Consider the following 27,254-nt stretch of genomic DNA (forward strand, 5'->3'; position numbering starts at 1 on the left):
ATGAAAGTCTCGAAACTGGTGATTTTTTATATGTAAATACCACGACCAAACGTAATCAATCAAGAGAATTCCCAGTTTTAAATCTGGAACATATTTTGATATATTATTGGTAAACAATGATGTGATCGACCGGAAGTAGACCATAGATAGTACTTTCAGTGAACTCAACTATATGTACTACAGGAAAATCTTTAAGAATTTGAATCGCTGAAGATTAAATACATTTGGAAAAGCGTTCTCAGGAAGTTCATTCCACATAAATGCCGTTCTCCAGATGAAAGAGTTCTTAAACGGTGAAGTTCGAGGTGTTCTAAGTTGAACTTATCTGAGCATAACATAATCTCATCAGTTGATCATTACTGAAGATCGATTTCAGATTTCTAAATTGATTCGAGAAAGAATTGAGTTTGGATATCAGCATTCGGCAATGGTTGTTCCAGGTAAGGCAGTCGTCAATATGAAGGCCCAAAACTCTAATATTTTTGACGTTAATGGCATCTCCAGAAGAAATATTTATTGCAGGATCCTGATGAGTGCAGAAGAAAATGCTCTGAGGGACAAAATTGTTATGAATATAAGTAGTTCCAATAATCGAGAAACTTTGCCTTGGAGATGGCAATTAATTTTTGCATAACCGGTGTCACTTCTCACCCAGTAAACAGCACAGAGTAGGGATGAGAACAAACCCGGTCTCCTGTCTCTCTCACTCCCTACACAGTTTACGGTCACTTTTATTGTTTATCAGTCGAGACAGTTTGCGATGCCATCGAAGCTGTGAATTATCCAACAGAGTTTTTGAACCCATTGGACTTGCTAGGCATGTCACCGCATAATTTACAACTGAAGGTTGCATCGCTCCGTAATTTGAATCAACCACGGCTGTGCAACAACACGCAATTGGTAATTGAAAAATTTATGAAAAACGTTATCGAAACCAGCAAATTCCAAGGTGAAATAATATCCGTTTGTGGCTTGGATTTCAGCACACCATGTTTTTCTCACGGACAATGGTCTCGAGTGGACAAACCATCCAGTTTGCCCACATGGACTAACGAAAAATATTGTATACACTATAGCATTGAGGGATTAATATTATTTGTATTATTGTTCTACAATGAGTAAGTTATTATTTTTTTACCCTAGCTAGTATATTATAAAACAGGTTCTACGAGAGATACTGTGTGAACACAGTTCAGACGTAGCTGGTTGGTTATCGTAAGAGGTTCGTTCTTCTAATTGAATGAACCGTTATTCTGGATGCGGGATCGATTCTTACTCTGGGACGATGAAGAGTATTCAATACGTATCGTCTGATTAGTGCTAGCAATCGAACCTTAAAAGGTAAGACTTCCTTACTCCTTAGTTCACACAAGTTTTCACTTTTGGGGGCCGACATATCCAACCCAAATGTAAATGACATGGTGTTTGGCAAGTTTTCGACGCAGCATTCGAGTTAATCTATAAATAACTGTATTTCTAAATGTTCAATCATGTTTCAGGATCTGCTCCACCTTCGAGGTCAAGTTCACGCGTAGACTTGTCATCTATGGGAAGTTCAGGAACTCTAACAGCGCCATCCACCCCTCAAGGAAGCCCTCCAATTTCGCCGAAACGTCGAGGTACTGTCTACGAAAAGTCCGTACCTCTCGCACTGAAAGAAGACGATTTCGAATCATAGCCTCCATTTTGGTTTTTGATGTTTAGAATTTAAAAAAAATTGCCGTTCCAGTATACAAGCGCAATCAAAATTTGAACCTAAGTTGAGTGTGAAAATGTGATGCACGAGCGGTAAGTTTTCATCTTTGATTTGGTGTAATATGGAGAGCATATTGAAGGATCTTGAGGATAATTTGGGGAAAAAACTGTATCAAATTATCACCTTGTACCAGATACTGTGAGTATTGATTGAAAAATACCGTCTTTTTGGAAGAGTTGAAACCAGACTTGCTCTTGGAATGTTTATGATAGACGCTATCAAAAGTTAGGACACTATATAGGCTCAAATTTCAATAGATGTTCACTAAAATCATAAAACCATAAGATTTTTGAACCAAGAAACTCAGACGCTTCAAGAACACAGCATTTATATTTTTCTCCTAATTCTCTGTTGTTGAAAGACAAATGAAAAATTACCTCAATTTTTGGGAATGCACTATATGATTTTCCGAAGTTTCTTGTCAAAATTATGCCACTGCTGAACATGTGACTGAAAGTGGTTTGTCTTCGTGAAATTATATTCTAAACAGGTACTTGGTACCTTTAGCTAGCTAATTAACAGGCTGGCTTTTCATAATTGAAGCAGGTAGCTGAAGTATTGAAGATACTAAATAGTGGTATAGTGAATTATGTTACCTTCTTGAAATTAACAGAATTCATTTTGAAGAAACCCAAATAACGCTGGCTTACGAGAGAAACGCCTACTACTGAAGACCTGTTTGGAACCTTTGGTGTAGTAATGAAGATTACTGGAGTTTTTATCGAAACACGTGTCGAGGTGTTGAAATAACGGTTTAGTGTTGGGAAAAAACTCCAGTAATATTCATTACTGAAGAAGTAATGACAAACTGAATGAAACAACTACATACAGTAAAATATATTCTTATACTGTCTGTCCACGAAAAGAGGACCCGCATGGAACAATTAAAAACCTTGCTTCAATAAATGGAAAATTCCGATTACTTCCGAAAAATATTAAAAAGAAACAAATGTGATTGAACTCGACCAAATTAAAAATAAACCAAGACAGACTTCATCCAGAGTCCTTAGATTTATCGGAAGCAACCAAAATCTTAAAGAAAAAGAACATATTGCTTTGGATACCATCCTTTTAAAAAGAAATTATGACAATTTGTTCGATTTTTTTTTTGTAGAGCATTCTCATAATTACTCTGTGAACATCCCTCGTATAACCAGTTTTTTTTGCATGCTCAGCAGTAACCCCTGAGAAAGAGAAACGTTGGGGATGCAATACAATGAAATCTTACTTAATTTATCAATGTTTTTTGAATTTTTTGTTTCTGACTTCCAAATCTGAAAAAATGAAGAGTTGATAAATGAGGCTTGGGGAGATTGCGTATGTTCAAATTTGACTTTGTTGAAACTTTTTATAAGCAATTCAAAATATTCGATAAGAAATTAAGACTGCTTTCATTTAAATTTCATTGATTGTTTCCTTTATTATAATGGGGAATGTTCCTCAATTTGGGTTATTACATCAAATGCAAGTTTGAACAAAATAAAGTTGAGTGTAATTCATGAGTTTTTCAAATTCTCTTCGAAAAGTATTCAAATTGATGTTTCAAATATTGGGTTTAAATTTTTAAAGGGATTTGTTTCTAATTCACATATTGGCAACAGCGCCTATATCAAGTTGAAATAATTTATACGTACCTAGATATTCTACTTTAAAAAAGGAAAATTATCTTTATAAATCAACAATTAAGGCAAAATATAAATTATAGTTCAATACCACCTACACCAGCCACATAAACAGCAGTTGTTTTGTTATTTATTTATATAGGGGAAGATAGTTTAGGTGCACAACATGTCATATGTCACAGAATGTCTCGGAACTCGGAACATAAGTAAACCGAACAGCACGCCTCTGAATTATGTCATCTTTGTTTGTCTGATACAGGTAACAGATTCATTGTCCTTTATTAGCTATAACCGATGTTGCCAAATGGTGAAATAGAAACGAATCCCTTCAAATTTTGAATGCATCATTTCATTCCTCTTTTTTAAGTATTTAAATAATTTTTTAAATTGAAAGATTGCAATGATAAGTTTAAAATGCGTTGTTTTAGAGCTCTTTTATGAAAACTACTTGATTTTCGTCAGGAGGAACATTCCCCATTTTGGTATTGTAACTATCTATTTGCTTCAAGACTACTATTTTGTTTATGAACGTGCAATATCCGTTTGTGAACAAAAATTATTCAATATATTCTGAAATTCCCATTGATTCTGATATTTATAATTTCAATTTATACTAAGTGTTATGAAAGACAAAATAAAGTTTGACAAAAGGTGTTTTGTCCACGTTTCTTGCTATTTGACTGAAAATCAACTCGTGGTTTTTGTAATGAAATGTGGACATTGACTTATCTTGCTTTTCTCTTCAGATTTGAATATTTTTGAATATTTCATTCAATATATAGCATCAAACAACATGCAATCCTAATATATTCAGCTTAATTTTTTGAAATAGCTTTTTTAAGTCACAATTTTTGTTAAATTATCAAATCCAAGAATTTAATTTCTTTGAAAAAAGTTCAAAGAAGAAATGGAATCAACACTATTTGACAAAGATTAACACCAAGTTGAGGCAGTTTTTTTTTATAAACTCTTCATTTCTTTGTTTTGGTTGTTTCCGGGTTTTGCCGTGGTCTTCTTTGGTTACAATCGCCAAATGTTTCAACTGCAACTGCGGTAGTCATCTTCAGTGGCGTGGTCGAAGTACTCTTCTTGACGTATCAACTGAAACTGACGCTCTCATTTCTGCCAAGTCATTTATAGTGCTGATTTTTCGCGCACTTTCTGGGTTCATGTTTACTTCCTGCCTTTCAAAGCTGTGTGCCAAATCTTTGGTAGATATGTTCTCTCTTCCCTTCTGTTGGATATTTTAGAAGCCATAAAAATACACAAACTCCAAGAGAACTTCAACACAAAGGAAGAGTGAACATATTTACCAAAGATCTGGCACACAGCATTGAAAGGCGCCACATGTGTTGATGTACCTTCAAATCGGGACTAAAACTAATTCGAAGAGCGATTCAATGACTGAATCGAGAACCCAATTCGAGGACCAATTCTAGATCTCGAGGTACAAACCGATGACATCAGATTATCACTATCATTATTTCACAATTACTTCCAATATCTCACGTTGGTGTCGAGTCTAAGGACATAGCCTATCACGCCGATGACCAGCGATCAATTCTCCGATCTTGCGCGACGTGACTGGGTGGTCTGTCTCGTTGAGGGATACGCCTGGTCATCTGTTTGAATTCTTTATGTCCACAGAAAATTCAAATCTCTCGCCACGATTTTCTGAGATGCAGAAGCGTGTGCTCTGATTAGCTGGCAAGCTGCGTGACAATTTGAGGACGCTGCGTGACAATTTGGTACACTCCGATTTGTTCACCGCTGGGTGTCAGGGCACCACATGGCAATTTGGTGTACTCTGGTTAACTGGGTGATCTATCTGCCTTGTATGGCGAGCTGAAAGGCAACCTGGCTGGTGTGATGATGTCACAGTCTGCCTGAACTGGGGTAACTCCTACTAGAAGTTACGTCGGTTCAGGCAGATAGACTAGACATAGTATAGACAGACAGACTAGACATAGTAGGGACGTTTGGTGTGGTAGCATTTGAGTATAATCTCGTCGCTAGCGAGGGATATTGAAAGTGAATGTGAATAGTTGGTAGATATGGGTATTGCTAGTTCGGTTGGTTGCGGCGTTGTTGATAACGAGAGTCGACCGCATTCAACATGATAAGTTGGAAGATATGCGACGCTATCGCTCGCAAAGTCGAGCTTGGAATGAGAACAATATGGGTATACAGGGTGTGTCAAGAAAGAGGTTATTGTTTTTACGACGGCTTTGAACACGGTAATATTGGTCTTGATTTAACGAGGTTCTATTGTTTTGACGTGCGATTCTTCATATCATCCAAATCACGCGGGAACTAGGTACGCGCGAAACCGCCATTACAGAAAATGCGCAAAAAATCAGTACCTACATAACATTATTAATAAAAATGAGTAACTTTTGTGAACAAATCCATATCGTTCAAATTCCTAAAAATTTGTAGGCGCTCAAAATTATACATAAAAGGGTTGGAGAAGTGGAACACCAGAGTGCATTTATAGGTCGCATTATGTTGACCTCTCGTAACCAACCTCAATTTCGAAATTTATTCTGCTTTTATTGCTAGAATATAGAATGCGTTAAACAATTTTTTATATTATTATTCAAAATTTCAAACTCCGTAATATGTCAATTAAAAAATTAGGTGAGTTTCTTTCATTAATCTGATTAAAACAATCAAAAATTATCTTAATATATAATTTCATGAACTTCAGATATTGATACTTGAATGATATTAAAAAACAATTGGTTTCTGTGATGTTAGGTTGTGATGAGGCATACAAAAGCAATGAAGTTGATTTTACGTAAATTTTAACACTTCTTCAATAATCCATCCCTTATTCGAATAGCGAGTAAGTGATAGAATAGCTTAACCACTGCGTAGACACCTTGGACTAAACTCCGGGAAAGGAGTGGTTCTAGAGTAGGTACAAATATGAAAATATCATGGTCTCAAGTTGAGAGGAAATTGTAACACACTGATAATGTTTTCAGTGACTTGGACAAAGTAGTTACTCTCCTTAAGCTCTGTTAGGACCATCTGGTAGGTAGAATAGTTAATAGAGTCAAAGGAGCTTAATCTGGCTCAACGTCGCCATTTACAGAATACATTTATATTCATGATGATACATGAAAAATACTACGTTACTACAAAGCAATGGGACAGCTTAAAATTAGTTTATACTCCAATAAATAGAGTTGCTTTAGTGTTTAGTTCATGAAATTTTCTCTGAGCCGGAAATATCAGAATATAGATAAGGATAGTTCGTGTGAGTAGTCAGTCTCCATTGAGAAATAGTAGTAATAGCCCAATCGAATTAGGATCTAACAATGCAAAAAAAAATTACTGACAATTTTCTTTCGGAATTCTTTGGTAGGTCACTGGCAGTTAAAATTTACGTTCCTGTCGAAATATATTGAGTTGAAGAATGTTACATAATACCTAATAGAAGCTATTGCTCAATTTTTGCTAACTCAAATTGACAATCTCATACATATCAAATATGATTTTATTCATGAAAAAATAAAAAAAAACAGTGTATGTATAAAAGAGAATTTACCTCTAGGTATTTTGAGTTGGAACTTGCTTCACAAGTACATATAATTATTTTTAAGTATTTAAACAATTCACATTAGCATAGTAAATATAGAAGGGGATATTTGATCCAAAGTTATACTTATCTATCTTCTGCATATTCCCTTAGAAAATTCAAAGTTCACGGATTTTAGAAATAATGCGTTTACAGAATGAGAAGTTATAGTGATTCTGACAAACATCTCAATCTGTATCTAGTTTATATATTTTATTATATTTTAACATTTGTGTGTATAGATTCATGTTGGCCGTTATTTACAAATGAAAAGCAATAACATATCCCTACAAGATGGAATCTTATTACAAACCTTTTTCAACTGAGGTAATCGCTTATCGCATAAATTAAGTCACAGAAAGCAATATTTCTTTCATCGAGGATAATAGATATTCCAAAATACAAACAAATGGAAATATGGAAATTATAATAGTAACTTAGAAAATACCGAAGCGGTACAAAAATAATATCAAAAAGTGATATATTCAACCGTCCCAATTTTAAAAGGAAATTCAGTTGAAGAGTTTATTTTGTTATGACGATATTTTAAAAATATAGATACTAAAACTGGATGCATCAAAAAATTCGAAAAAATTATGTTCTCGATTTCTTCAAACATAACATCCAGATGTGATTTTATGTTAAAGATCGCAATCACAATTTCATTGAAAAAGTCAGAAAAATATTTTGAACGATGAAGTTATTTCATTATCAAATAGCAATTCTCTTCTTATTTGTTCAAAGGAAACGTTCATGTCATTTTACAAATTTCCCGTTGTTGTTTCCCAAAAAACTAACACTGAACCCGAAATTCGTCAGTATTACGAATGCCAAATAAACCTAGCTGACGGTATTAGCTTCAATTCAGATTCCCTCCTATCTGGAGAGTTGGTGGTGTTCAATATCAGTCTTTATGTTATCAAGGAGAAATACCTAACTCGAACAAATTGTCTGTCATGACTGAAATCTTTTTTTATTTTTAATAGGATTGGTCACTTGAAGATATTTTAATCTGACTTGAAATCATATCAACGAGAAGTTCCTACTCATGTTTTTAATTAAAAATGGTCTAGAACACCAATGCGTAAAATTTTCACATGACGTTTCAAGGCCCCCACCAGATAACAAATTTCGAATACGGACCTGCATATTTCTCCTCTCTTTCGTTAGTTAATTATCTCGTGTATATGGAATACAGCATTACGAAGTTCATTTCAGAAGGCTTCATCCATTTTGATCCCTCTCAAACATATGAGGATGACCAGGAGGCATTGACCAGTTGAAACAGTCATTAATTTTTTTCAGATTGGCATTTCTGACGAGTCAGCCTCGGTTTTTGTACTGTTCGTTTTTTGTTTGTTTTCTGAATTTCCATTATCCGCCGAAGTTTCACTAATTATCTCAGATTACGATTCCGATGATGGGGATTGAAAAAAGTTACCATCTTGTATATCTACAGAAAATGAATTGCTTCAGAAGTGTGATGGAGATACATGTTATACCTGTTCGATATTTTTTTCAAATCATTGAGATCGGTTAAAGATTTGTATTCGGAAGTATTGCAAGTTAGATTATGATAGATAAGCATAGGTATTGTGATAGAATTCACTGAAGAAATGAAGAAGTCGATGATCGCTGGTAGATCTTCTTTTTCTCTTTGTTTCGTGGTGTCCCCCTCCTAAAGTCGGTGCCATATACCAGCTCTCCCCATCGCTGGTAGTTGAAGTAATTCATTTTCAGGTTTTATTAAAGTAGGTTTTAAAATATTATTATATATCGGCAATATATATATTGTTAATGATTAGAAGTTTATAGCTTTTTATCGGCATTGTTGACAAGTTTGTTAAAATTTGAAAGTTAGCAAACTGCAAAATATATTCCAAACAACTACTTAGTTTCGAAGTTTCGAGAATTGCGATTTTTTTAGAATAACCTGAAAATGTAAACAACACACATTATTCAAAACTGTACAACTGAATAAAATTATTTCATTTGACTGTTCTCATGGAACCTCGTTAAAGTGTTGACAGTTGCATTGATATTTGAAACATCTCTTCGCACCAATAACAAATTCAGTTTTTTTAAAATGACCTGGAAAGGTATTATTTTTCTACATGTTACATTGTGTAGTTTGTCGGGATTCAAAAAAAATTATAGCTGACAAAAAAGCGCACACGAAAAAAAAAACTGTGAAAAGTTGCAATCTTCATTCCACTCGAAACTTGTAGTCGATTTGAAGTTAGATCAATTAGTGAGCCCTTCAAACACGCTACACATATATTTATTAACTGCAAAAATGAGCGTAGATAAATATGTATTATAATCTTATTTTTTGTACCAGTTTGAAGTTTGTGTCATTTATCTTTCTAATAAAAAATATTTATCGAAGTAGTGTTTTCCTCTCCATCATCTCTTGAAACCTTAAGGGTGGTCGTTACCGCTTCAAAAAGTAAGCGAACTAAGGGAAATATATTCAGACGAAATTGCTATATTCACATCAAAAACTGTAACAACTATTGGTCTTACCTCAAGATAGATATGGCGGCAAAACATACACTATTTATAATATGCATTATGGCGTACTGGTTATAAATCACATTACTCTTCCTACAGAACCAGATAGATTACTTACTATCGCAAAACTAAACACACGGCTTCGTTGCAAAACCAAACTTTCATAATGAATATTCTTTTTTTAAATCTGTAAATCATGACAAAATGTTTTGACTTTCGCGGCTGAGGTTTTCAGTGTCACTGTTTTTCAAGTTTGAAAGCCGTGGATTTTTGGAATTTCTTCGCTGGCGCGAGTCGATCTTGTGGCTACGTTACATGGATGACACCTTCGTCTGGAAACATGGAAGAGACGCCCTGAACCGTTTCCTAAACCACCCTAGCATAAAATTCACCATGGAGATTGAGCAGGACCAACAGATAGCTTTCCTGGATGTACTTGTAGAACGATGTGGTACCAGACTAATCCACAAAGTGTATCGAAAACCCACACACACAGATAGATACTTGCACGCACTATCGAACCACCATCCTAGCCAAAAGAGAGAAGTCATCTCCACTCTAACGGAACGGACTCGGAGAATATGTGAACCAGAACATCTGGAGAGGGAACTGAAATACCTTGAAGTGACCTTGAGATCGAATGGATACAGTGCCTCCGAGATCAGGAAAGCCATGTAACCGAAGAGCATCACGGTTTAAAAAGCTAAAAAGTATCAGATGGTTGCACGCGCATATCCCTAGGATCGCGGACAGAATTGGAAAACTATTGGATAAACACGACATCGAAACAGTCTTCAAACCCACGAGGAAGATACAACAAAGCCTCAGGTCGGCTAAAGACAGAAGAGACCCATTATCAGCAGCAGGGGTCTATACCGTGCACTTGTGGGAAGGTATATACCGGAACCACCAAACGATCCATGGGAACAAGATTAAAATAGCATAAAAGGAACTGCAGACTAGGCCAAACGGACAAGTCAGCTGTGGCAGAACACGCACTTAGTGAAGGAGACCACAGAATTTTGTTTGAAAACGCAGAACTAATTGCTCCCAACCAGGGATACCATAGCCGACTGGTACGGGAGGCAATAAAGATCCACAAACACATGGAGAATTTCAACAGAAAAGGAGAAGCGGTGAACTTCAATCAAATATGGAACTCCATTTTAAGGAATTCGATAATAACGAACAGGACAACAGGCAGCGAGATTGTTAATGTTCCAGGTTCAAGTGCAGGCACGAGTACAGGTACAAATACAGGTACAGATACAACGGATTACCTGACAAGGCATAAATACGCTTTACGAAGCCTAAAAGTTAGTCATCGAACAGCAAACCATGACTAGCTTCTGAAGAAGCTAGCCACTCGCGCAAGCGAAACGTCTGGAAGAAACTTCAAAAATCCACGGCTTTCAAACTCGAAAAACAGTGACACTGAGCTGTAAATTATATTACATTAGCATTTCTTAAAACTTGAAAATGATAGATTACAAAACCATTCACATTACCAAAAGCAAAAGACTAGATTCCACAAAATAACTTCATCTAATGCTGATGATTCTATCAAAATTTCAGAAAGTAATCTCGAAGAATGTTAGGTTACGTTAGGTCCAAAGTGAGTAGGTCTATTCGACACTCCACCGCAACCTGCAAGGGTTTATTGTGGCTCAAACATATTCACACTCGACCAAATAAACCCAGCTTCTCAACGAAGCCAATTAGTGAGTATGGTGAGTGGTCTTTCAGGTCAGATGGTAAGAGTACGGCTCTGCCGAACTCTAAAAACCTGATTGGGTCCCCAGCGGTGCAGGCACAAAGTCTCGAAGAAGGTAGTTTTACTTCGTACGCACGTAATTATATCCCTGGAATTCTTTCTTGAAGATGGCAAACAGAGTACGTAGTTTTTTGACAACAACTGTAAAGTGACTGGAATAGAATATGTGATCGACTGGCGTGCAGCGATGAGCTAAATAAGTGTATTACTAACGGACAATTTCTTAAATTTTGTCATGTTGTTTAGGACGTTAAATCTTCAAAACAAACATCAACTGGAAACGGTGTTATTTCTCACAGATCAAAGGCTTCATAAACAAAACTAAAAAACACAAATTTTTCAACCATTTATTAGGCATAATGAAATGCGAAATTTTAAGGCATAACAACGTTTGTATGGCACAGCATGGCATTAATTTTATAAATAAAAGATGGTAACTATAATCTTGAATTGAAAAAAAAGTTCTAATAAAAAAGCTATAAATTAGTAAATATATAATAAATAATATAAAGCCTAGGAAAGTTCCTATTACAATTAAATGAGAAACAATAAGCGAAGATACCCATCCAACTCATGAATATATTATAGGAATAAAAAAAATGGCACAGCATAAACAGGTTGTTGCAACTATTTGGAAAGACATTTCTAAAAGTGTGGCGTTTATTGACTTTCGTCATCATCAAATGCAATATTTCAAAAAATACAGATAGATCTTCAAGTCTTCTATATCATCAAATTACAAATGCGGTTTTTCATAAAATGTCGAGAACCAGGGCACCAATCTTAGCAGTTATCTGGATGTAATAATTCCCAATAACACTGATACTACTTAGACTATAGTCAACTCACAGTTGAAAAATAAACCGATAACCTCCGAATAAACCTCCAATTTTCAAACTCAAGACAACAATCGAAAAAGTTTCAAGAGTAAAAAAAATATATGTTTAGCTTTGAAAAACATATCAAGTAGTTACTATACTATCAAATATATTTTATGGAGTATCTGTGATAGAGATGATGACTACATTGAAATGAGACTTTAATATTACCCCAATTTTATAACAGAAATCCAAAAAAACACGATATTTTTCATTATCATTGGGAACTTAATTTTTATTTGATAAATCAAATTCAAGTGAACAACTCTCAAATCACGTGACAAAAGGGTGACGTCACACTTGTTCACAAACACCAACGCTGTCATGGGCTACGTTGTTTGGTAAACATTATTTTATCATGACTTCCGTAGGATTTTTTTGAACTTTCTTACTACTCCCTTTGAAAACAACTCAAAAAGTTTGCACGAGAAAGGAAGTAGGTGTACCAACGAGAATTTGAAGAGAATTTATCGTTTTACGATGCCCATTTCTTCGCTGAAGTTGAATACTAATAATTCTTTTAGAAAAAATAGTAAGTCTTTCGTGACATATGCTGTGTTGAAAGTGAAAGAGGCAATGAAAACATTGGTGAATACAGTTGAATGCACACATTTTGCAAAATGACAATCAGGCAGTTCATACGTTCATGAATGTATACTTCAAGGAGCTTATTTCAAACCTTGTCCTAGACTAGAAAATACTCATTTTTTATTATTGTCTGTAAATAGTAAGAGTACAAGCAGATTAATAGTAATGTTTCCATAATCATAAAGTGAGTTAGATGATATGCTGGACACTATGAACATACAGCTGAAAATAAAATAATCTACACGAAATCATCATTCTTCCAGTAATCAAATGGAGATGAAAAACCAATAATAATAGTTTTTGACTCCACACCTTAACAGATTCTAAAATTTCAATGATTTTTCCAGAAAGAAAGACTAGAGAAACAGATTTGTAACAATTGCTGTTGACTTGTATTCTGATTTTTTTAAACTTATCGCGACATCACTGGTACATCATATCAGCTAATTTAGTTTATGAGATAGTGATAAATAATCATTTGTAAAAATAAATTTGGTTATAATCATGAATTTTCTACTTTGTATTGGTAACATTTTCAATACTTAAACTAATATTTGGCAACATTTTGGTCTCAGATGGCATAAGTTGGGGCAAAAATGTTTCGTTTATCCATATTCTGATTGTACAGAAAGGCTGAATTCTCCTGGATTAATTGTGGTCCCATGGTACCAAATCCTAGTGTCCACAAGAACTAGATTCGAAGAGTGAAAATATTAATAACTCGAATTGAAGGGGTTATATATATATTTTTTTTAATAACTCGTATATAAATACACATGGTTGCACATATTTTCTATCAAGCATACTGTAAATTGGATAGTGAAAAACTTTTGTGTTAGTAATGTTTTACAGGTGTTTTTCATGTGCTATCATTAATTTCAGGGACAATTCCTTGTGATATCTTATGAAGGAAAGTTATATTCAAAACTAATTATAGTGATAGGGGTATTGAAAATCATTGTGAAAATTATTGAAGATTATGCAATAATTTTACAGATATATTAACAATATGGACTCGTTAATGTATATATCATCAGATGAGTTTTATTCATCTCCTGATGATGCTAACTTGATGAGCAAAACGCAAGCTTATGCAAATGACCTTGTCATCTTGACAAGGTCCATGACGGGAAGAGTAGCTTGTGATATCCTCCAAAGCACAATGGACGTTGTTCACAGTTGGTGCCTGAGCGAGCAGATGACTGTTAACCCAAGCAAAACTGTGATAATCCCCTTCACCAGGAGGATAAAACTGAACAATTTAACGCCACTTTTCCTCAATGGTGAGATCATTCTATTTGCAAAGGAGGTGAAATATCTTTGCATTGTCCTTGATTTTCAATTCATTTGACAAAGAGATTAGAAAATTTGCCCATTCTCATTCCCATTCATTAAATAAATATACATCATTATTGAGTAGTACATACTATCATCGGGAATTATAATTCTCGAAAGTACAGAACCATCTTTTGCGAAAATTCGCATTTTTTTCTGAAGGAAGAGTTAAACTTTCAAATTTTCTAATTTATTTTCTAATAATTTTTATCGATGAGTATGTTTTAACATACCATCATCGGAAATTATAATTCTCTAAACTTATAGATTTTCTAAAGCATTTCAAATATCCTCAAAAAAGTTATCCCTCATTGAAATTTCTGAAATGTTATATTCCCCAACCCTCATTTTAAAACTACTGACCTCATATTGCTAACATCAATCTTCATAAAATTAACAATATTCAATCTTTTTTGAGAAATTTGTATAAATGTACATTTTTACTGTGACTTTCAACACTCCCCTGAAACCAATGACAGTATCAAGTTGTAGTCTTCAGGAGATGAAGTAGACTACCTCGACACGCGTCGAAAAGAGTAGCAGTTCTAGTGTTTGAGAACAGGGGTTGTTTTGTATTGGCTTCATCAGATGATCTAAAAGGTCTAAATCATCTTCTGATGATGCCAACTTGATTGGCGCAACGTGCGTTGAAAAACAAGTATCACAGTTTTGTTTACGAGAAAAGTATTATCGTTAGATCCAATCATCGTGAGTTTTATTGTTTCAATGATGGCTACACTTAAAAATTTGATTCAATTGTAAAATTTTGAAAATGCATACTAACCTGCATCTCCAGGTTCTACCATGAAAGAGAAAGGTTTACAAATGCTTTCACATTCTGGCGGTGGATGCAGATTCCAAACCTTGGATCCCTTCAATTGGGCCTGCCACATAAGACGATTTATGAAGTCCAGCTGAGAATTTGGAAATAAAAATTTTAAATTCTTGACTGTTTAGAATATTCATGGGGCCACTAACTAACAAATTTTCTGTATAGGTAAAATGTTTTTGTTGTAATTACATCATTACTTGAGATCATTTCATTCATAGAAACAAACATTTAATAAACTTACATGCATAGTAGCACCATCATCGTATCCCATGAATACATATTCTTTTGAAGGGATTTCGCAGTCATCTGGTAAAAAATGTGGTTTAGGGTAGTGTTTTCTCATTTTTTCCAAAACAACTGGATGGCAATTTCCCCTGAAAATGTATATAGACACCTTTTAATATATATGTAAAAGGAATCTCTTAATTTAATGAATATTTTTCACAGAAGAATATTTTTATTGTTTTACACGCTTCATAAGATTTCTGAACTAATTCCAGGTCGGCTTGACTGACCTTTCCTTTATCACTATGCTTGACTTTTAAGGTAAACTACATGTCTACTGAAGTAGTAGACAAAATGTCTGGTATAAAAATCTACATACTACGACCAATAAACCTGTAAAAGAGTTTTGGCGCAGATTACTCCAGTCACGGTAAAATTATTCAACAGATTGTATATTTTGGAATACCTACCAACCAACATACCAGGATTTCTCTGATGGGCTATTTTTAGATCTTTCTTTACTCATAGATAGAACATCTCTCAACGACATAAAATCAGATTTGAAGTGTAAGAACTGACATTCCTCATCTACACTCTTGAACGAGTCTTCTGTTTTTCTATACAAGTTTTGAAAATATTCAAGGGTAAAAATCTGTATGGCAGGCCAGTGTAAGAATGCTCGTTTTATAACAATAGGCTTCGAGCTGTATGCATATGGCAGGAAATCATTTTTAGTAATATTTGATAATATAATAGGTTCGAGTGTATTAGAACAGAAATTACAGTCTGTTATGGGACGTGTAGCCTCCCATATAAAATAATTGTTAGGGACAATGCATCTTACTCCTAGTAGATAGTTGAAACCAACAACAAAGTAGTCCAATTCATATAACAGAAAAGACATAAATATTGGTATAAAAAAAAGGGTAGTTTTGCTTATACTGAAAAGGCCCTTGAAGGTGCATTGTTTCTCTAAATCTTCTAAATTACATCCCAAATTCATATAATGTTTATTGACTTTCAGTAAAGATTCTTTCAGTTCCAGAGATATTCTTTTTTCCAATTTTCCTGTCATCATTATTTAGATTACATCTTTGAGAAATATACATTGTGATACATAATCAAATATTTTGTTGAATATAATTCGATATTTAGGTTAAGTTAAAACTTAAGCTAAAGCTTAGCTACTTTCGAGTTGACGCCCGATCGGGCGAGTAGTGCTTCTTACGTCAATGTCATAATATTCCATTAACCTTATTGCTTTGAATATGGTTGTTACTGGCATCCTGGCAACCATATTAAAAGGCCTGTTCGCTTATATGCAGGTTATTTTAGGAATAATATGTCAATACATTGTCTAAGGATCCTTAGACAATGGTCAAGATTTATTAGGTTCATAGACACTATGTCAACATAACAAGCTTTGTCCACAAAACATTGAGAGTGGAAGTGTTTTGTGGCACTTTCTACTCGATCGGGCGTCAACTCGAATATAGCTCTTATGGAATGAATTCCAGACACGGGTTGCCAGTTGCCACTTCATATTTTATTTTTCCACCTGAAACACAGGACATCAAATGTTTCCGATATTGAATTTTTGTGCCTCATTAGAAACTAATGACACAGTATACTTATATACTAATGAACTGATTTAAATAGTTCTATTAAATTTTTTCTCTAGCGTAATAATATTTGAAGAGTTTCAAAACAATGTTGTTTTTATTACTTTTCCCTATAACCAGAATTGAAATTCATCTTCAGGAGTAAACGCAGCCATCTTTTTTGTTTTAACGAATGACAATTTTCAGTCAATTACAATGTAAATTCACTAATGTAGGTTTATGATACAAGAAAGTATTTTTGAAGTCAAGAGTATGGTTGCCATTATCTTCAATAGAATAAATGCACTAGAAGTTGGGATGATTCTGCAACGTTACATGACTGACGGACTGTAAATAGACATGAAGCTCCTAGGTGGCGAGTAAGTATATATAGTATATATCTTAGTATAGTAAATATCTTTGGGTGGCTCGGGGAGTTTTAACATTGCCTACCCAGGACACGAGGCTCACGGCCAAGCAGTCAATGCCGTTGACAGGAAATAAAAAAAATGAAATTAAATAGACCCTATTTTACTTGACAAAAAAAGGAAGCATTTGGTATTGTATTACTGGTAATATTTTTAATAACAAATGTAAAAGAAAAATCTGAGTTACATTTTCAAATTTCCATTCGTAGTTTTGGAACGACATAACTGTTACTATTTGGTTGAACGTTAGAATAATTAAATGTATAACAATTTGACATTATATCTGAGAGACAGAAACAGTAGCCAACATTATAATATAAAATCCCTCCTCTCTTTCAAGTGAAAACGATCTATTCCCTGTTCGAAAACAATATATTTCAAATATTATTGGGATCAAGAAATATTTCCATTGAAAAATATCAATAATAGGGTGTATTACTACCTAATAAGGCTACAACTTAAATAATAAGTTTTCCCCAGTTTCATAATGTAAAATCAATATTGGCGACAATGTGGAGAAGTCCCCCATCGTCAATTAGTTAACATCATTCGAGAACATAATTCGTAAACAGGGTGTTTTGTTCAATAATTAAATTTCGTGACAGTGACAATTGCTGATATCAATAATCAGTTTTTCATGTTATCAATCAGTCATTATCCAAAAGAAAGTGCTTCATATTTCTTTCTTTCATTGGCCGATTAAGTTATTTTTTAGGAAATATTTGGAGGAGTGAGAGTCAGAAACTATTTTCAAGATATTAAATAGATCCAATGAGCGATAAATTTAAAAGTGATATAAAATATCTCATATTGAATTCAAAACATCCACTAGTCTTCAAAAATTATATGAAATGGGCTTTACTAAATTGGTCTCTAGAAGATTGGAAAAAAAATATTGGTAATGAAAAAATGACCTTCCGTTCGGGGTTGTATCAAAGCACGGTGGAACCCCAGTGGGAACGAAAATCAAAGTTGTTCAATGAAACTTTTGATTTCTTTATAGAGCAGAGTTTGACGAATAGTACAGAATGGTTTTACTTTGACTATAAATATTTGAATGATTGTTTGAAAGAAGTAAATGATCTAAGAAATGAAATACATTGGGATCCGCTTGGTTTTCCTGAAATAAAGTCAGAAGATTGTACAATATGGATAGGGTCTAAGGGGGCACATACTCCGTGTCATTATGATAGTTATGGTTGCAATTTAGTCTACCAGATATATGGTAAGAAGTTGTGGATGCTTTTTTCTCCAGAAGAAAATCTCAGGCCTTCGAGAATTCCCTATGAGGAATCAAGTGTGTATTCCAAACTGAATTTTTTCAGTCCTAACCTCGAAAATTTCAGAAGCATAAGTGGTAAATGTAAAAAAGTTGTATTGACTCCTGGAGATGTCCTGTTAGTACCAAATAAATGGTGGCACTATGTTGAAAACTTAGAAACCAGCATTTCCATCAACGTTTGGTTACCATTGCCCCAAGATGATGAGGAGAGATTAAAAGAGGCTGTAGTACAATTTTTTGTTAAACAAATCAGCGAATCGTCTAATTCAACTGTTAATAACCTATTACTGAATCCAAACATGGAAGATATAATCCTACAGGCTAATGGAAGCTCTGTTTTCTTAGATATGATAAATAGTTGCAAAAGTTCTTGCCAAAGAAAAGAGTTGCAAGCAAAAAAAGCAAAATTTAACACCGAAGCTGCAGGAAAAGCAGATACACCAAGCCTCCCAGAAATTTTTCAGAAATACAGTTCTTTCATAGAAGTGATACGAGAACTTCCAAAGGAAGATTTTTATTCATTCATGGAAAGCCAAAAAAATAGATTTAGGGGAAGCATAATTCAGAAAGAAGCAGTAAGTCTTAGTTCATCTGATGAAAATGTTATAGAAATATTCAATGTTTTGACAGATATGGAAGTAATTGATTTGATAAAAAATAAAATATTGGAAAAAAAATCTGCTTGAATGAAGATGCATTATTTTTTTTGGTCCCTCTATCAGAAATTTTCTTTTAACATTTTTTTCAACATTTTCTCAGAAAACAGTGATGGGTGGGTAGCAACTATCTTTTTTTTAACTGCAAGTGTAGGTCTTATTTATACTTGATGTCTCATACTTTCCTGCTTTCCAGTATTTGAACTTGAGTACATATTTTAATATATTTGACTCCCAGTATGAGATTTCTGGCGATTATAATGTTTGTCTTCTAGTCTTTTGCAGGCCAAAAATGTTTGATGACACAGTTGAACAATAAAAAACTTTTCCACAACTTTTAGGAGAACAGAATATTCTTACAGGCTAGATGAACGGCATTTTGAAGAAAGACAAAACTTGTCTGTGAAAGTCACCTCCTTATAAAGCAGTGTCCAATTTCAATAAACTTCCTCGGAGTATACCATGTGGATTACTAGAGCCTATGGTATTTCATAAAATAAATACCCTGCACGGATGTACCCTTGAATAAACTATCGAGGGCTCAGTAAATCATTGTGAAGAATATATAAAAAGGATAGGTGATTTTTCGAGATAATTAAAGCCAGCGTAATCTTTATATTTCATATCGTATCAACGCAACGTCTTCCCATATCGAGAGTAAAAGATGTTATGAAGTATTTTTGTAATCTGAAAACACTTTCGCTTCATTTGGACTTCAGACACGACCATGCTTGTTCGAACGCACAAAATGTTTGCGAATGTTGCAAAAAAGATCCAATTCAATTTTGTGTAAAATAAATAACACACCAAGATACCTCTATATCAACATCATGATAAGGTATTTCGGTAATTTCTTCAGATAAATTTGGAATTTACCAAATTCTACAGTGTACAGTTAGATGAAATGTTCACATTGTGAACACACAACAGATCCCTCTTTTGGATTTCAAAAATACCTACAATAATAAATAAATGTGACTTCAATGAACTCTACGAAAAAATTGTTCAGAACGATGTATAACATTAGTAACTGAAGCAACCTGGTTAAATTTTCTTATAGAAAGTTAGTTTTATATAAATACCACAGATATTTGTACATTTCACAAAAGCCTCACATATACATATGGGACGGTAGCCTGGTGGGTTGACGTGGGTGATTTGCTTCATTAACTCAATCAACCGCTGTGTGAACCGGTGGTTCGAACCGCAAGGCCGAACGATCGATTTTCACTTCCTATCGTCCAACCTGTGTTAGGAATCACACGTTAAAAACAAAGACCTAACTCGCACAAGTTTCGACTTTTGGAGAGTTGTCGTTCGTAGGGGGGCGACAGCTGGTTAACGAAAAAACAGATTTCAACAGATACATTCCATTTAACTTATTAATATGCGTGTCTGAATTAGTATTTCATGCAAATTAGAGCTCTAGTCCCTAAAAATTACTCGAGAGCTAGAAATTGTTTTGATCCGTCCTGGGGTTCGTAAAAACGGGTATATGAGTTAGCGGCGGTTTTAGATTGTGCTTCAGATTTAAGAGTCTAAAAATCTCGAAATGTTTTTGACGAAAAGTACGCATCTATTTTTGACTGGCGGCTAAACCGATAACCATGTTTCAAATGCCATTCGACGCAGAACTTAATGTTCTGCAAATAATGTTATATTAGGGAGAATATTTTCCGTAGGATGCATACTTTAAGGTTTTTAGGTTCTTAAATCTGAAGAACAATCTAGAAACGGTCGCAAACTCATATACCCGTTATTCAGGACCTGCAAGCTCTCAAGCAATTTTTAAGAGCTAGAGCCCTTTTTTTTGCGCTAATATAACTCACTTGAGCTATATTCTGTGTTATTAGAGATATCCTGTTTTCAAAAATATAAGAATTAAATAATTTGTTTCGTGTTTGAATTGCATATACAGGCCTGCACGTGCCAATACACAGAACTAAATCTAGTATTCGTTCCGTGGTCAACTATCACTTTTAAGATTAACTATTGTTGCCAACCTCTCGGTGCGTAGCTTTGTGTGCGACTCATTCAAAAGTCATAATTTTCTGTCAATTGCACAATCTTTTTAGACACAATGAACCTTTTTCCTGAAGTACGAAAAATCACTCACTAGCAGCGCTAGTAGTTCGGTAGGGAAAAACACTGCCTAATACTCATATAAACATATGGTAAAGTACAATTATTCATCTAGCTTTTCCTAATACGAATAATAACCAGTCCGTGCAAAGCTTATTGTTAAATCATCTGAAAATGGAATTTTTAACAGGTGATGATCGACTGTATTGTCAAACATGCGCCAAACTAACTGACTGTTATAAGGAAACAAGTATAGCTGAGGCTCCAGTCAATCTAATAATAACACTGATGATTTTCAAACAAGACTCAACCTCTAACGGAAACAAGAAACTCTTTGGAAGGTTCGAGATAGATGAACATTTCAACCTAGCAGACCACTATTATAATATTCATGCAGTCATTGTTCACTGTGGTTCTGGCGTTGAATTTGGTCATTATTACACCTTGGTCAAAGAAGAAACGGACTGGTTTAAGTTTGACGATAGTCGTGTCACGAAGTGTTCTGGTGATGCATTGAATTTATTGAAGCCTCTGGAAACACCTTACATTTTGTTTTATAAGAGAGGACATTGTTAGATCAAGATCTTCAAATGATGTGGTGCTGTAGGTTTTTCCGGGTTTTCCTGCAGCTGAAAGAGCAAATGCGCCACTGGAATCAATGATGTCGCCCCGGAGCGCCAATTAATTTTTATTGTTGTTTTTATTTTATTTTAATCGTTGTTTTGATAAAATTGTTTTGATTCATTCAAAAAGAATGTTTTTAACAGAAGAAATTAACTCTGGAGCAAAACTAAAATTTGCAACTGTAAAGGATAACAATGTTGTAACATTAAAACGTTGGCAGGCTTGCCGTAATTTAAAGGTAACTGGAAAAAAGTGAATTAATAGACAGGTTAGTATACAGACTCTAGTAAAAGAGTAGCGGTAGATTCAAATTGTAATTAAAGAAATTTAAAATAATAATGAATTTCAGATTTATTTCCGAGTGAAATATGAATCAAATATAGATGTTAATGAAATAAATTTAATTAAATATAATAAATGAATATGATTTAATAAACGATTGATGTTATATCTCATTCTAATCAATGGTAATTAACGATGAAAAATGTACTGTTCATTTCATGTTTAGAGCATACATATGAATATTTATTCATTTTCTGAACTGTTAAATTCATTCTCCTCGAAGCATGTATCCATTTCTAACATCTAACCTCATTAATATGAGGTTTTATAAATGGTATATAAAACAACGTTTTCTTCCGGGTATTGATTATCCAACGTACAATTCGCAAAACAGCAATGCTTTGTTGACATACTAGCACAAAATAATTTTTTATATCTTATTTATATTTGTAAATAATAAATTAATATTACGTAAATAACACTATTTTACATGTGAATAATTTATGTTTGTCCCTACTACTAGTGCTGCCTCTCGTGACACGTTTGCTGTACTATTCTCAGGAAAAAGGCTCATTTGTTACACAAAACAGTGTGTGGCTGTTTTGTGATTTGTTAAAATTATTTTTTGAGCATAAACAACAGCGTTTCAGATATTTGTAAAATGTCAATAAGAAATGGGATCAATCTTTCTTCTATTAGTAGCACAATAGTAGAGAAATATTTATATTTTCCATTTCAGTGATGAAATGTAATTTTGATAAAATTGCGTTTATACAAGTGAAAATTCATCCATAATTCTTTCATTTTCAGAATGATTAAAAATAGACGGGTACCTGAAAAAGTAGTATGTGAATGTTGTGGGAAGAGTTTTACATGGAAGTCAAATCTCCAAAGACACATTCTCAGTGTTCATGAACAAAAGAAAAATATAAATCAAAAAGAATATGCATGTGACATATGCTCAAGGAAATTTTCAAAAAAGTTCAATTTAAATCGTCACATTTCCTTTCATAGGAAAAATAATAATACTACTTCTAATACAACACAACCTATACATTGTTGTATGTGTAGTTACACCAGTCCGCTCAAAACTATCTTATTGGAACATTATAATAGTTGCCATGGAATAGAATTGTCTGTGGAGAAACTGAAATTCAAAAATACTGAAGAATTTGAATCTTGGAAGGAAGGTATAGAAAAATCTGATGTTTCCAAGTATGTTTTGCAGCAGTCCCGTAAACAAACTGATACTAACATCCTCCAGTACTACCACTGTCATCGTGATGGATTCTACAAAAAAAGTGGAAATAACATAAGGCGATTGAAACTCACAGGAAGTATCAAGATAAATACCCACTGTCCCTCAAAAATGAATATTATAATTTCTAAGGTTACTGGGGAGGTATCTGTGAAATTTGTGAGGCAACATTTAGGTCACAAAATGGAATTGGAAAAAATACCGCTCTCTAAAAAAACACAAGATAATTTAGCAGAGAAACTGAAACAAAAAATCCCATTTGACGAAGTCTTGAATGATGTTAGAGATAATGTTGTTGTTGAAAACTTAGATAGACTTCATTTATTAACTAGACAAGATTTATTCAACATTGAACGTAAATATAATTTGAGCAAAGACTGCGTTAGACACTCAAATAATTGCAGTAGTGTTGCAGCATGGGTTGAAAAAGCCAGACAGAAGTCATATTATTCTGTTGTTAGATTTTATAAGGGACAAGGAGAAGAAAGTGATATATACAGTGACGTGATAGAACCTCAAGATTTCCTTCTGATAATTATGAACGAAGCCCAGCTGAATGTGTTCAAAAAATATGGAAACTATTGTGTCTGTGTTGATAGCACTCGCAGATTGAATCCGCTTGATTTTGAATTGATAACAGTGATGGTTCCGTATGAAGGGGGTGAAGGTTTTCCTTGTTTATTTGCATTTACAAACAGAAGTGATGCCGCAATTTGCAGATTGATTTTTGAAATTTTGAAGAGTGATTTGGGTGATTCACAAGTAACCCCAACTGTCTTCATGTCTGAGATGGGCGACAGTTATTATGATGGTTGGAAAGCAGTTATGGGTCCTGTGAATTCAAGGTTCTTCTGCACGTGGCATGTTACCGAAGATTGGAATAAAAATATTCAAAACAAAATATCAGACCCTCAAAGTCAAGATTATGCCACAAAGACATTGAAAATTTTAATGGAAGAGCAAGACCCAATCATTTTCGAAGACATGCTGGAAAAATGGATGAATGATCTTTGTGACCCTGAACTAAAGGAATTCGGAGAATGGTTCAAAGTATTCTATGCCCCTACTCGAAAGTGTTGGGCAAATTGTTTTCGTCTCCGGGCTGGGTTGAACACTAACATGCACCTGGAGAGGATGCATATGACTCTTGAGTATATTTATATGAAAGGCCACACTGCGAAGCGACCTGATAAAGTAATCCACGCTATTATGAGATTAATGCGGGAGAAACTGTTTGAGCAACTCTTGATTTCAAATAAAGGTGATTATAAATTTTGCAGATGCCTTTTAAGGTTCTACTACAGTTCAAATATTGATATCTTTATTTCAGCCTTTGTTCCTTTGATGCATGTCTATTTTATTTACTTCCATGATACTCAACAATAAAAAACCATCTCAACAATTTTGAGCATTTCACTTTAACATTATTAATAATTTATAGGAAGTTAATTCTATCCATTTTATTACTTGATAGCACAGTACAACTTATTAACTTTGAAGCAGTATTATTCAAAACATCTTATTGAATGTTTAATATCTAACACAGTACTGCTATGAACAAATAACAAAAGGTAACAATTAAAAAACTCAGGATAACATTTATAAATACAGTAAAGTAGTAAATCTTAGAAACTCCTTTTCATATAACTTTCATAGTTTTGTTTGAGGTCAGTTATGAAACTTGATAACCACTTCAAAAGGATTTGGCAAATCCATCATTTTTACTTTTAAACAGTGATGATTTGTAGTCGTTTCTTTTGAAATTGAGCCACATATAATATAAATCATTTTTTAAATAACTAAAGATAATGCTCTTTACTGTGAACCAAATGTCTTATGACCCAATAGGACATCAATCTAGGATCTACTGATCATAAATACTTAACTGATAATTACTTATAAATAAAATTCAAATTGATTTAAGGATAAAGTGGTTTAATAGATTTGTCAATGTGCCAGGAAATGTAAAGAGGCACCTAATATCTTTCAATAAGATTTCCATGTTTTCTGGACTGTTCTAGATTTTTTGCCAGTTGCTATACAATCTTGTGCTTTGTTGCTGAAGCAAAAACCTATTGAGTGATAACCCAGATTCATTTTGAAGTATGTATTTTATTTTTTTAGGTGTGAATATGCCTATTTTGAATGTGAATATTTGCACATACATGATGTTCCTAGCTATTTTATTACATACATAACATTACTCCTAAATAAGTACATGGGTTTTTAAAGAACTGTTTCTTTATAAACATATAAACAGTGATAGAATTGGTGTCCGGTGATTGAAGTTCATTTTTATAGTTTAGGAGTGAGATGAGGCCAAATTCAAAGATGCAGCTGTGCTGTTGCAGTGATATTTTAGATGTGTTTGGCCATTATTGGCATAAGCAACTTTGACTTTCAGTAGTTGATTTGTTAACAGATCTCTAAGTGTTAATATTATGGATATAGGACAGTTTATCTGAAACAAAAAATAACGTTGGAGGACTTTCAGTGTTCCAAGAAGAGTGCTTCGGTCAGCTTCTTCTTTGCTTTAGTGGCTTCTATTATAATCAGTTGTGAAGATGAATCTAATTTTTAATTTTGGGGATAAAATTTTGTTAGGCCTTTTGTGATGCCCCGTATTGTTTCAGAGGGTCTGTTTCTCTCGTATCTAATTTTTTTCTTGTAAATTTCTAATATTTTGATTGAGAACTCGAGTCACAAAAATGTTTTTTGCAATTAAATTACTTTGGTATAGTTTTTTCATTTTCAGGAAAGTTATGTAGCAAGCTGAAAGATTTACAAAAAAGACACAAAAACATAGAAGAACTCGTTGCTAAAAAAATTCAGATTATGCAAAGAGATGCTACTTATTGGTCTGTACTTTCGTCGGATGGTGTGGAATTATACCGGATTGAACTTTCTAGAAAGAGCTGTTCTTGTGATTACAAGTGCCACGACTGCGAAACTTGCATACATAAATACATTTGTTCATGTATAGATTCTTCTATAAAATGGAACATGTGCAAACACATCCATCTGTTATGTCAGCATTTGAGGGCGAGTGAAGAGATCAGGACCGAAGAACAAGCTACTGAAGAGATCAACACCGAAGAACAGGCTACTGATGAGATCAACACGGAAGAACAGGCTACTGAATTCGAAAAATGGCCAGTTGCTGAATCCCAGAGTTTAGTTATTTATGAAGAATTTGGAGGTAATCAAAAGGAAGTTGAACACAGTTTTTTGACTTCTCCTAGTGTTGAAGATCGTAAAGAAGCCATATTGAAAAGTATGAAATCAATTTTGGAAAGCATAACAACAAATGAAGAGTGCGATATACTTGAACAATTATTGGCACCTGTTCAAAATACATTGACAACATCTGATGAACTTATATCATGAATCTATAAGAGTCAGATCATCACAAGATAAATTAAATATTTTGTGTGATGAAGTAAAAAAAAGAAATATACCTGTACAAATATAGTTATTTTACAATAGTTTTCTTTTGTTCTTTTCGAAATTTTGTTCAAAGATATTCTTTGTTTTTTAAAACCTAAAGCAAATCTGGTCACTGTTCCTTTTTTTACTGAAAATAATGAACAGATTCATCCAAAACTTCAGAGATCGATTTGTCAGCTTTTGCGATAATTTGATGAAATTTATCTGGTGAAATAAGAAACACGCGGTATTTCTAGTATTTCATAGTTGTATACATAGTGGCATAGAACAGTTTGATCGTAATTATTCCATCCTGGATATCAAGTGAACCAATATAAATATTTAGTACGAAAGCTAAAAGTAACAAAAAACCAATATTCAGAATGTATATTGAGGTGAATGTTCAGGTAGCATTCGAATTGTTTTACATCTTTTTTATAGATTGAGAATATGTTAATAACAAATATTCCACATGGCTATGAAACAATACTGAATAAATATATCA

At 33.8% G+C, this 27,254-nt stretch overlaps 4 protein-coding genes across 9 annotated transcripts in view; 3 read left to right on the forward strand and 1 right to left on the reverse strand.

Moving 5' to 3' along the window:
• The window catches only part of LOC111504543 (dual specificity protein phosphatase 22), a 28,250-nt gene extending 18,898 nt beyond the window's left edge, over positions 1 to 9,352 (forward strand). Inside the window, exon 6 of the mRNA XM_074176721.1 lies at positions 1,500 to 9,352. Within this exon, the coding sequence (XP_074032822.1) occupies positions 1,500 to 1,678 (179 nt within the window). The 3' untranslated portion in view covers positions 1,679 to 9,352. The remainder of the gene's footprint in view (positions 1 to 1,499) is intronic.
• A 2,233-nt stretch (positions 9,353 to 11,585) lies between these two features.
• LOC111504555 (uncharacterized) lies at positions 11,586 to 16,461 on the reverse strand. Of its 3 annotated transcripts, none has more exons than XM_023159139.2 (4): positions 16,339 to 16,461; positions 15,127 to 15,259; positions 14,838 to 14,967; positions 11,586 to 13,409 (listed from the first exon to the last, which is right to left on the reverse strand). In XM_023159139.2, exons 1-4 carry the CDS (start codon positions 16,347 to 16,349, stop codon positions 13,324 to 13,326), a joined length of 360 nt encoding a protein of 119 aa, XP_023014907.2. In that variant the 5' UTR covers positions 16,350 to 16,461; the 3' UTR covers positions 11,586 to 13,323. The 3 variants fall into 3 exon arrangements, with proteins under 3 accessions (XP_023014907.2, XP_023014905.2, XP_023014904.2); XM_023159137.2 differs by lacking the exon at positions 16,339 to 16,461 and adding an exon at positions 15,581 to 16,301 and having other exon boundaries at positions 14,838 to 14,937; XM_023159136.2 differs by lacking the exon at positions 16,339 to 16,461 and adding an exon at positions 15,581 to 16,300.
• Positions 16,462 to 17,056: 595 nt separating this feature from the next.
• Positions 17,057 to 26,808, forward strand: LOC111504553 (uncharacterized). Of its 4 annotated transcripts, none has more exons than XM_023159133.2 (3): positions 17,057 to 17,091; positions 22,876 to 24,584; positions 26,064 to 26,808. In XM_023159133.2, the coding sequence occupies exons 1-3, from the start codon at positions 17,072 to 17,074 to the stop codon at positions 26,708 to 26,710; spliced, it is 2,376 nt and encodes a 791-aa protein (XP_023014901.2). In that variant the 5' UTR covers positions 17,057 to 17,071; the 3' UTR covers positions 26,711 to 26,808. The 4 variants fall into 4 exon arrangements, with proteins under 4 accessions (XP_023014901.2, XP_023014902.2, XP_074033061.1 ...); XM_023159134.2 differs by having other exon boundaries at positions 26,079 to 26,808; XM_074176960.1 differs by lacking the exon at positions 17,057 to 17,091 and adding an exon at positions 22,034 to 22,051.
• Positions 17,650 to 19,112, forward strand: HSPBAP1 (HSPB1 associated protein 1). The gene has a single exon (XM_074176961.1). It carries the CDS (start codon positions 17,911 to 17,913, stop codon positions 19,105 to 19,107), a length of 1,197 nt encoding a protein of 398 aa, XP_074033062.1. The 5' UTR covers positions 17,650 to 17,910; the 3' UTR covers positions 19,108 to 19,112.
• Positions 26,809 to 27,254: the final 446 nt, after the last annotated feature.

The sequence above is a fragment of the Leptinotarsa decemlineata genome, unplaced genomic scaffold (genome assembly GCF_025532065.1).
Source record: "Leptinotarsa decemlineata unplaced genomic scaffold, Ldec_3_MD MMD2_tig00002082_RagTag_RagTag, whole genome shotgun sequence".
Lineage (NCBI taxonomy): Eukaryota > Metazoa > Arthropoda > Insecta > Coleoptera > Chrysomelidae > Leptinotarsa > Leptinotarsa decemlineata.

Excerpts from the sequence above, each read along its gene's own strand:
- LOC111504555 (XM_023159136.2), bottom strand. The coding sequence starts at position 16,188 with ATGATGACAGGAAAATTGGAAAAAAGAATATCTCTGGAACTGAAAGAA. Across the intron at positions 15,260-15,580 it reads AAATCCTGGTATGTTGGTTG|GGGAAATTGCCATCCAGTTG; the intron begins GTAGGTATTCCA and ends ATACATTTTCAG. Across the intron at positions 13,410-14,837 it reads GGTAGAACCTGGAGATGCAG|TTCTTGTGGACACTAGGATT; the intron begins GTTAGTATGCAT and ends CTTCGAATCTAG.
- HSPBAP1 (XM_074176961.1), top strand. The coding sequence starts at position 17,911 with ATGAGCGATAAATTTAAAAGTGATATAAAATATCTCATATTGAATTCA.
- LOC111504553 (XM_023159133.2), top strand. The coding sequence starts at position 17,072 with ATGAAGCTCCTAGGTGGCGA. Across the intron at positions 17,092-22,875 it reads ATGAAGCTCCTAGGTGGCGA|AATGATTAAAAATAGACGGG; the intron begins GTAAGTATATAT and ends TTTCATTTTCAG. Across the intron at positions 24,585-26,063 it reads ACTCTTGATTTCAAATAAAG|TTTTTTCATTTTCAGGAAAG; the intron begins GTGATTATAAAT and ends ACTTTGGTATAG.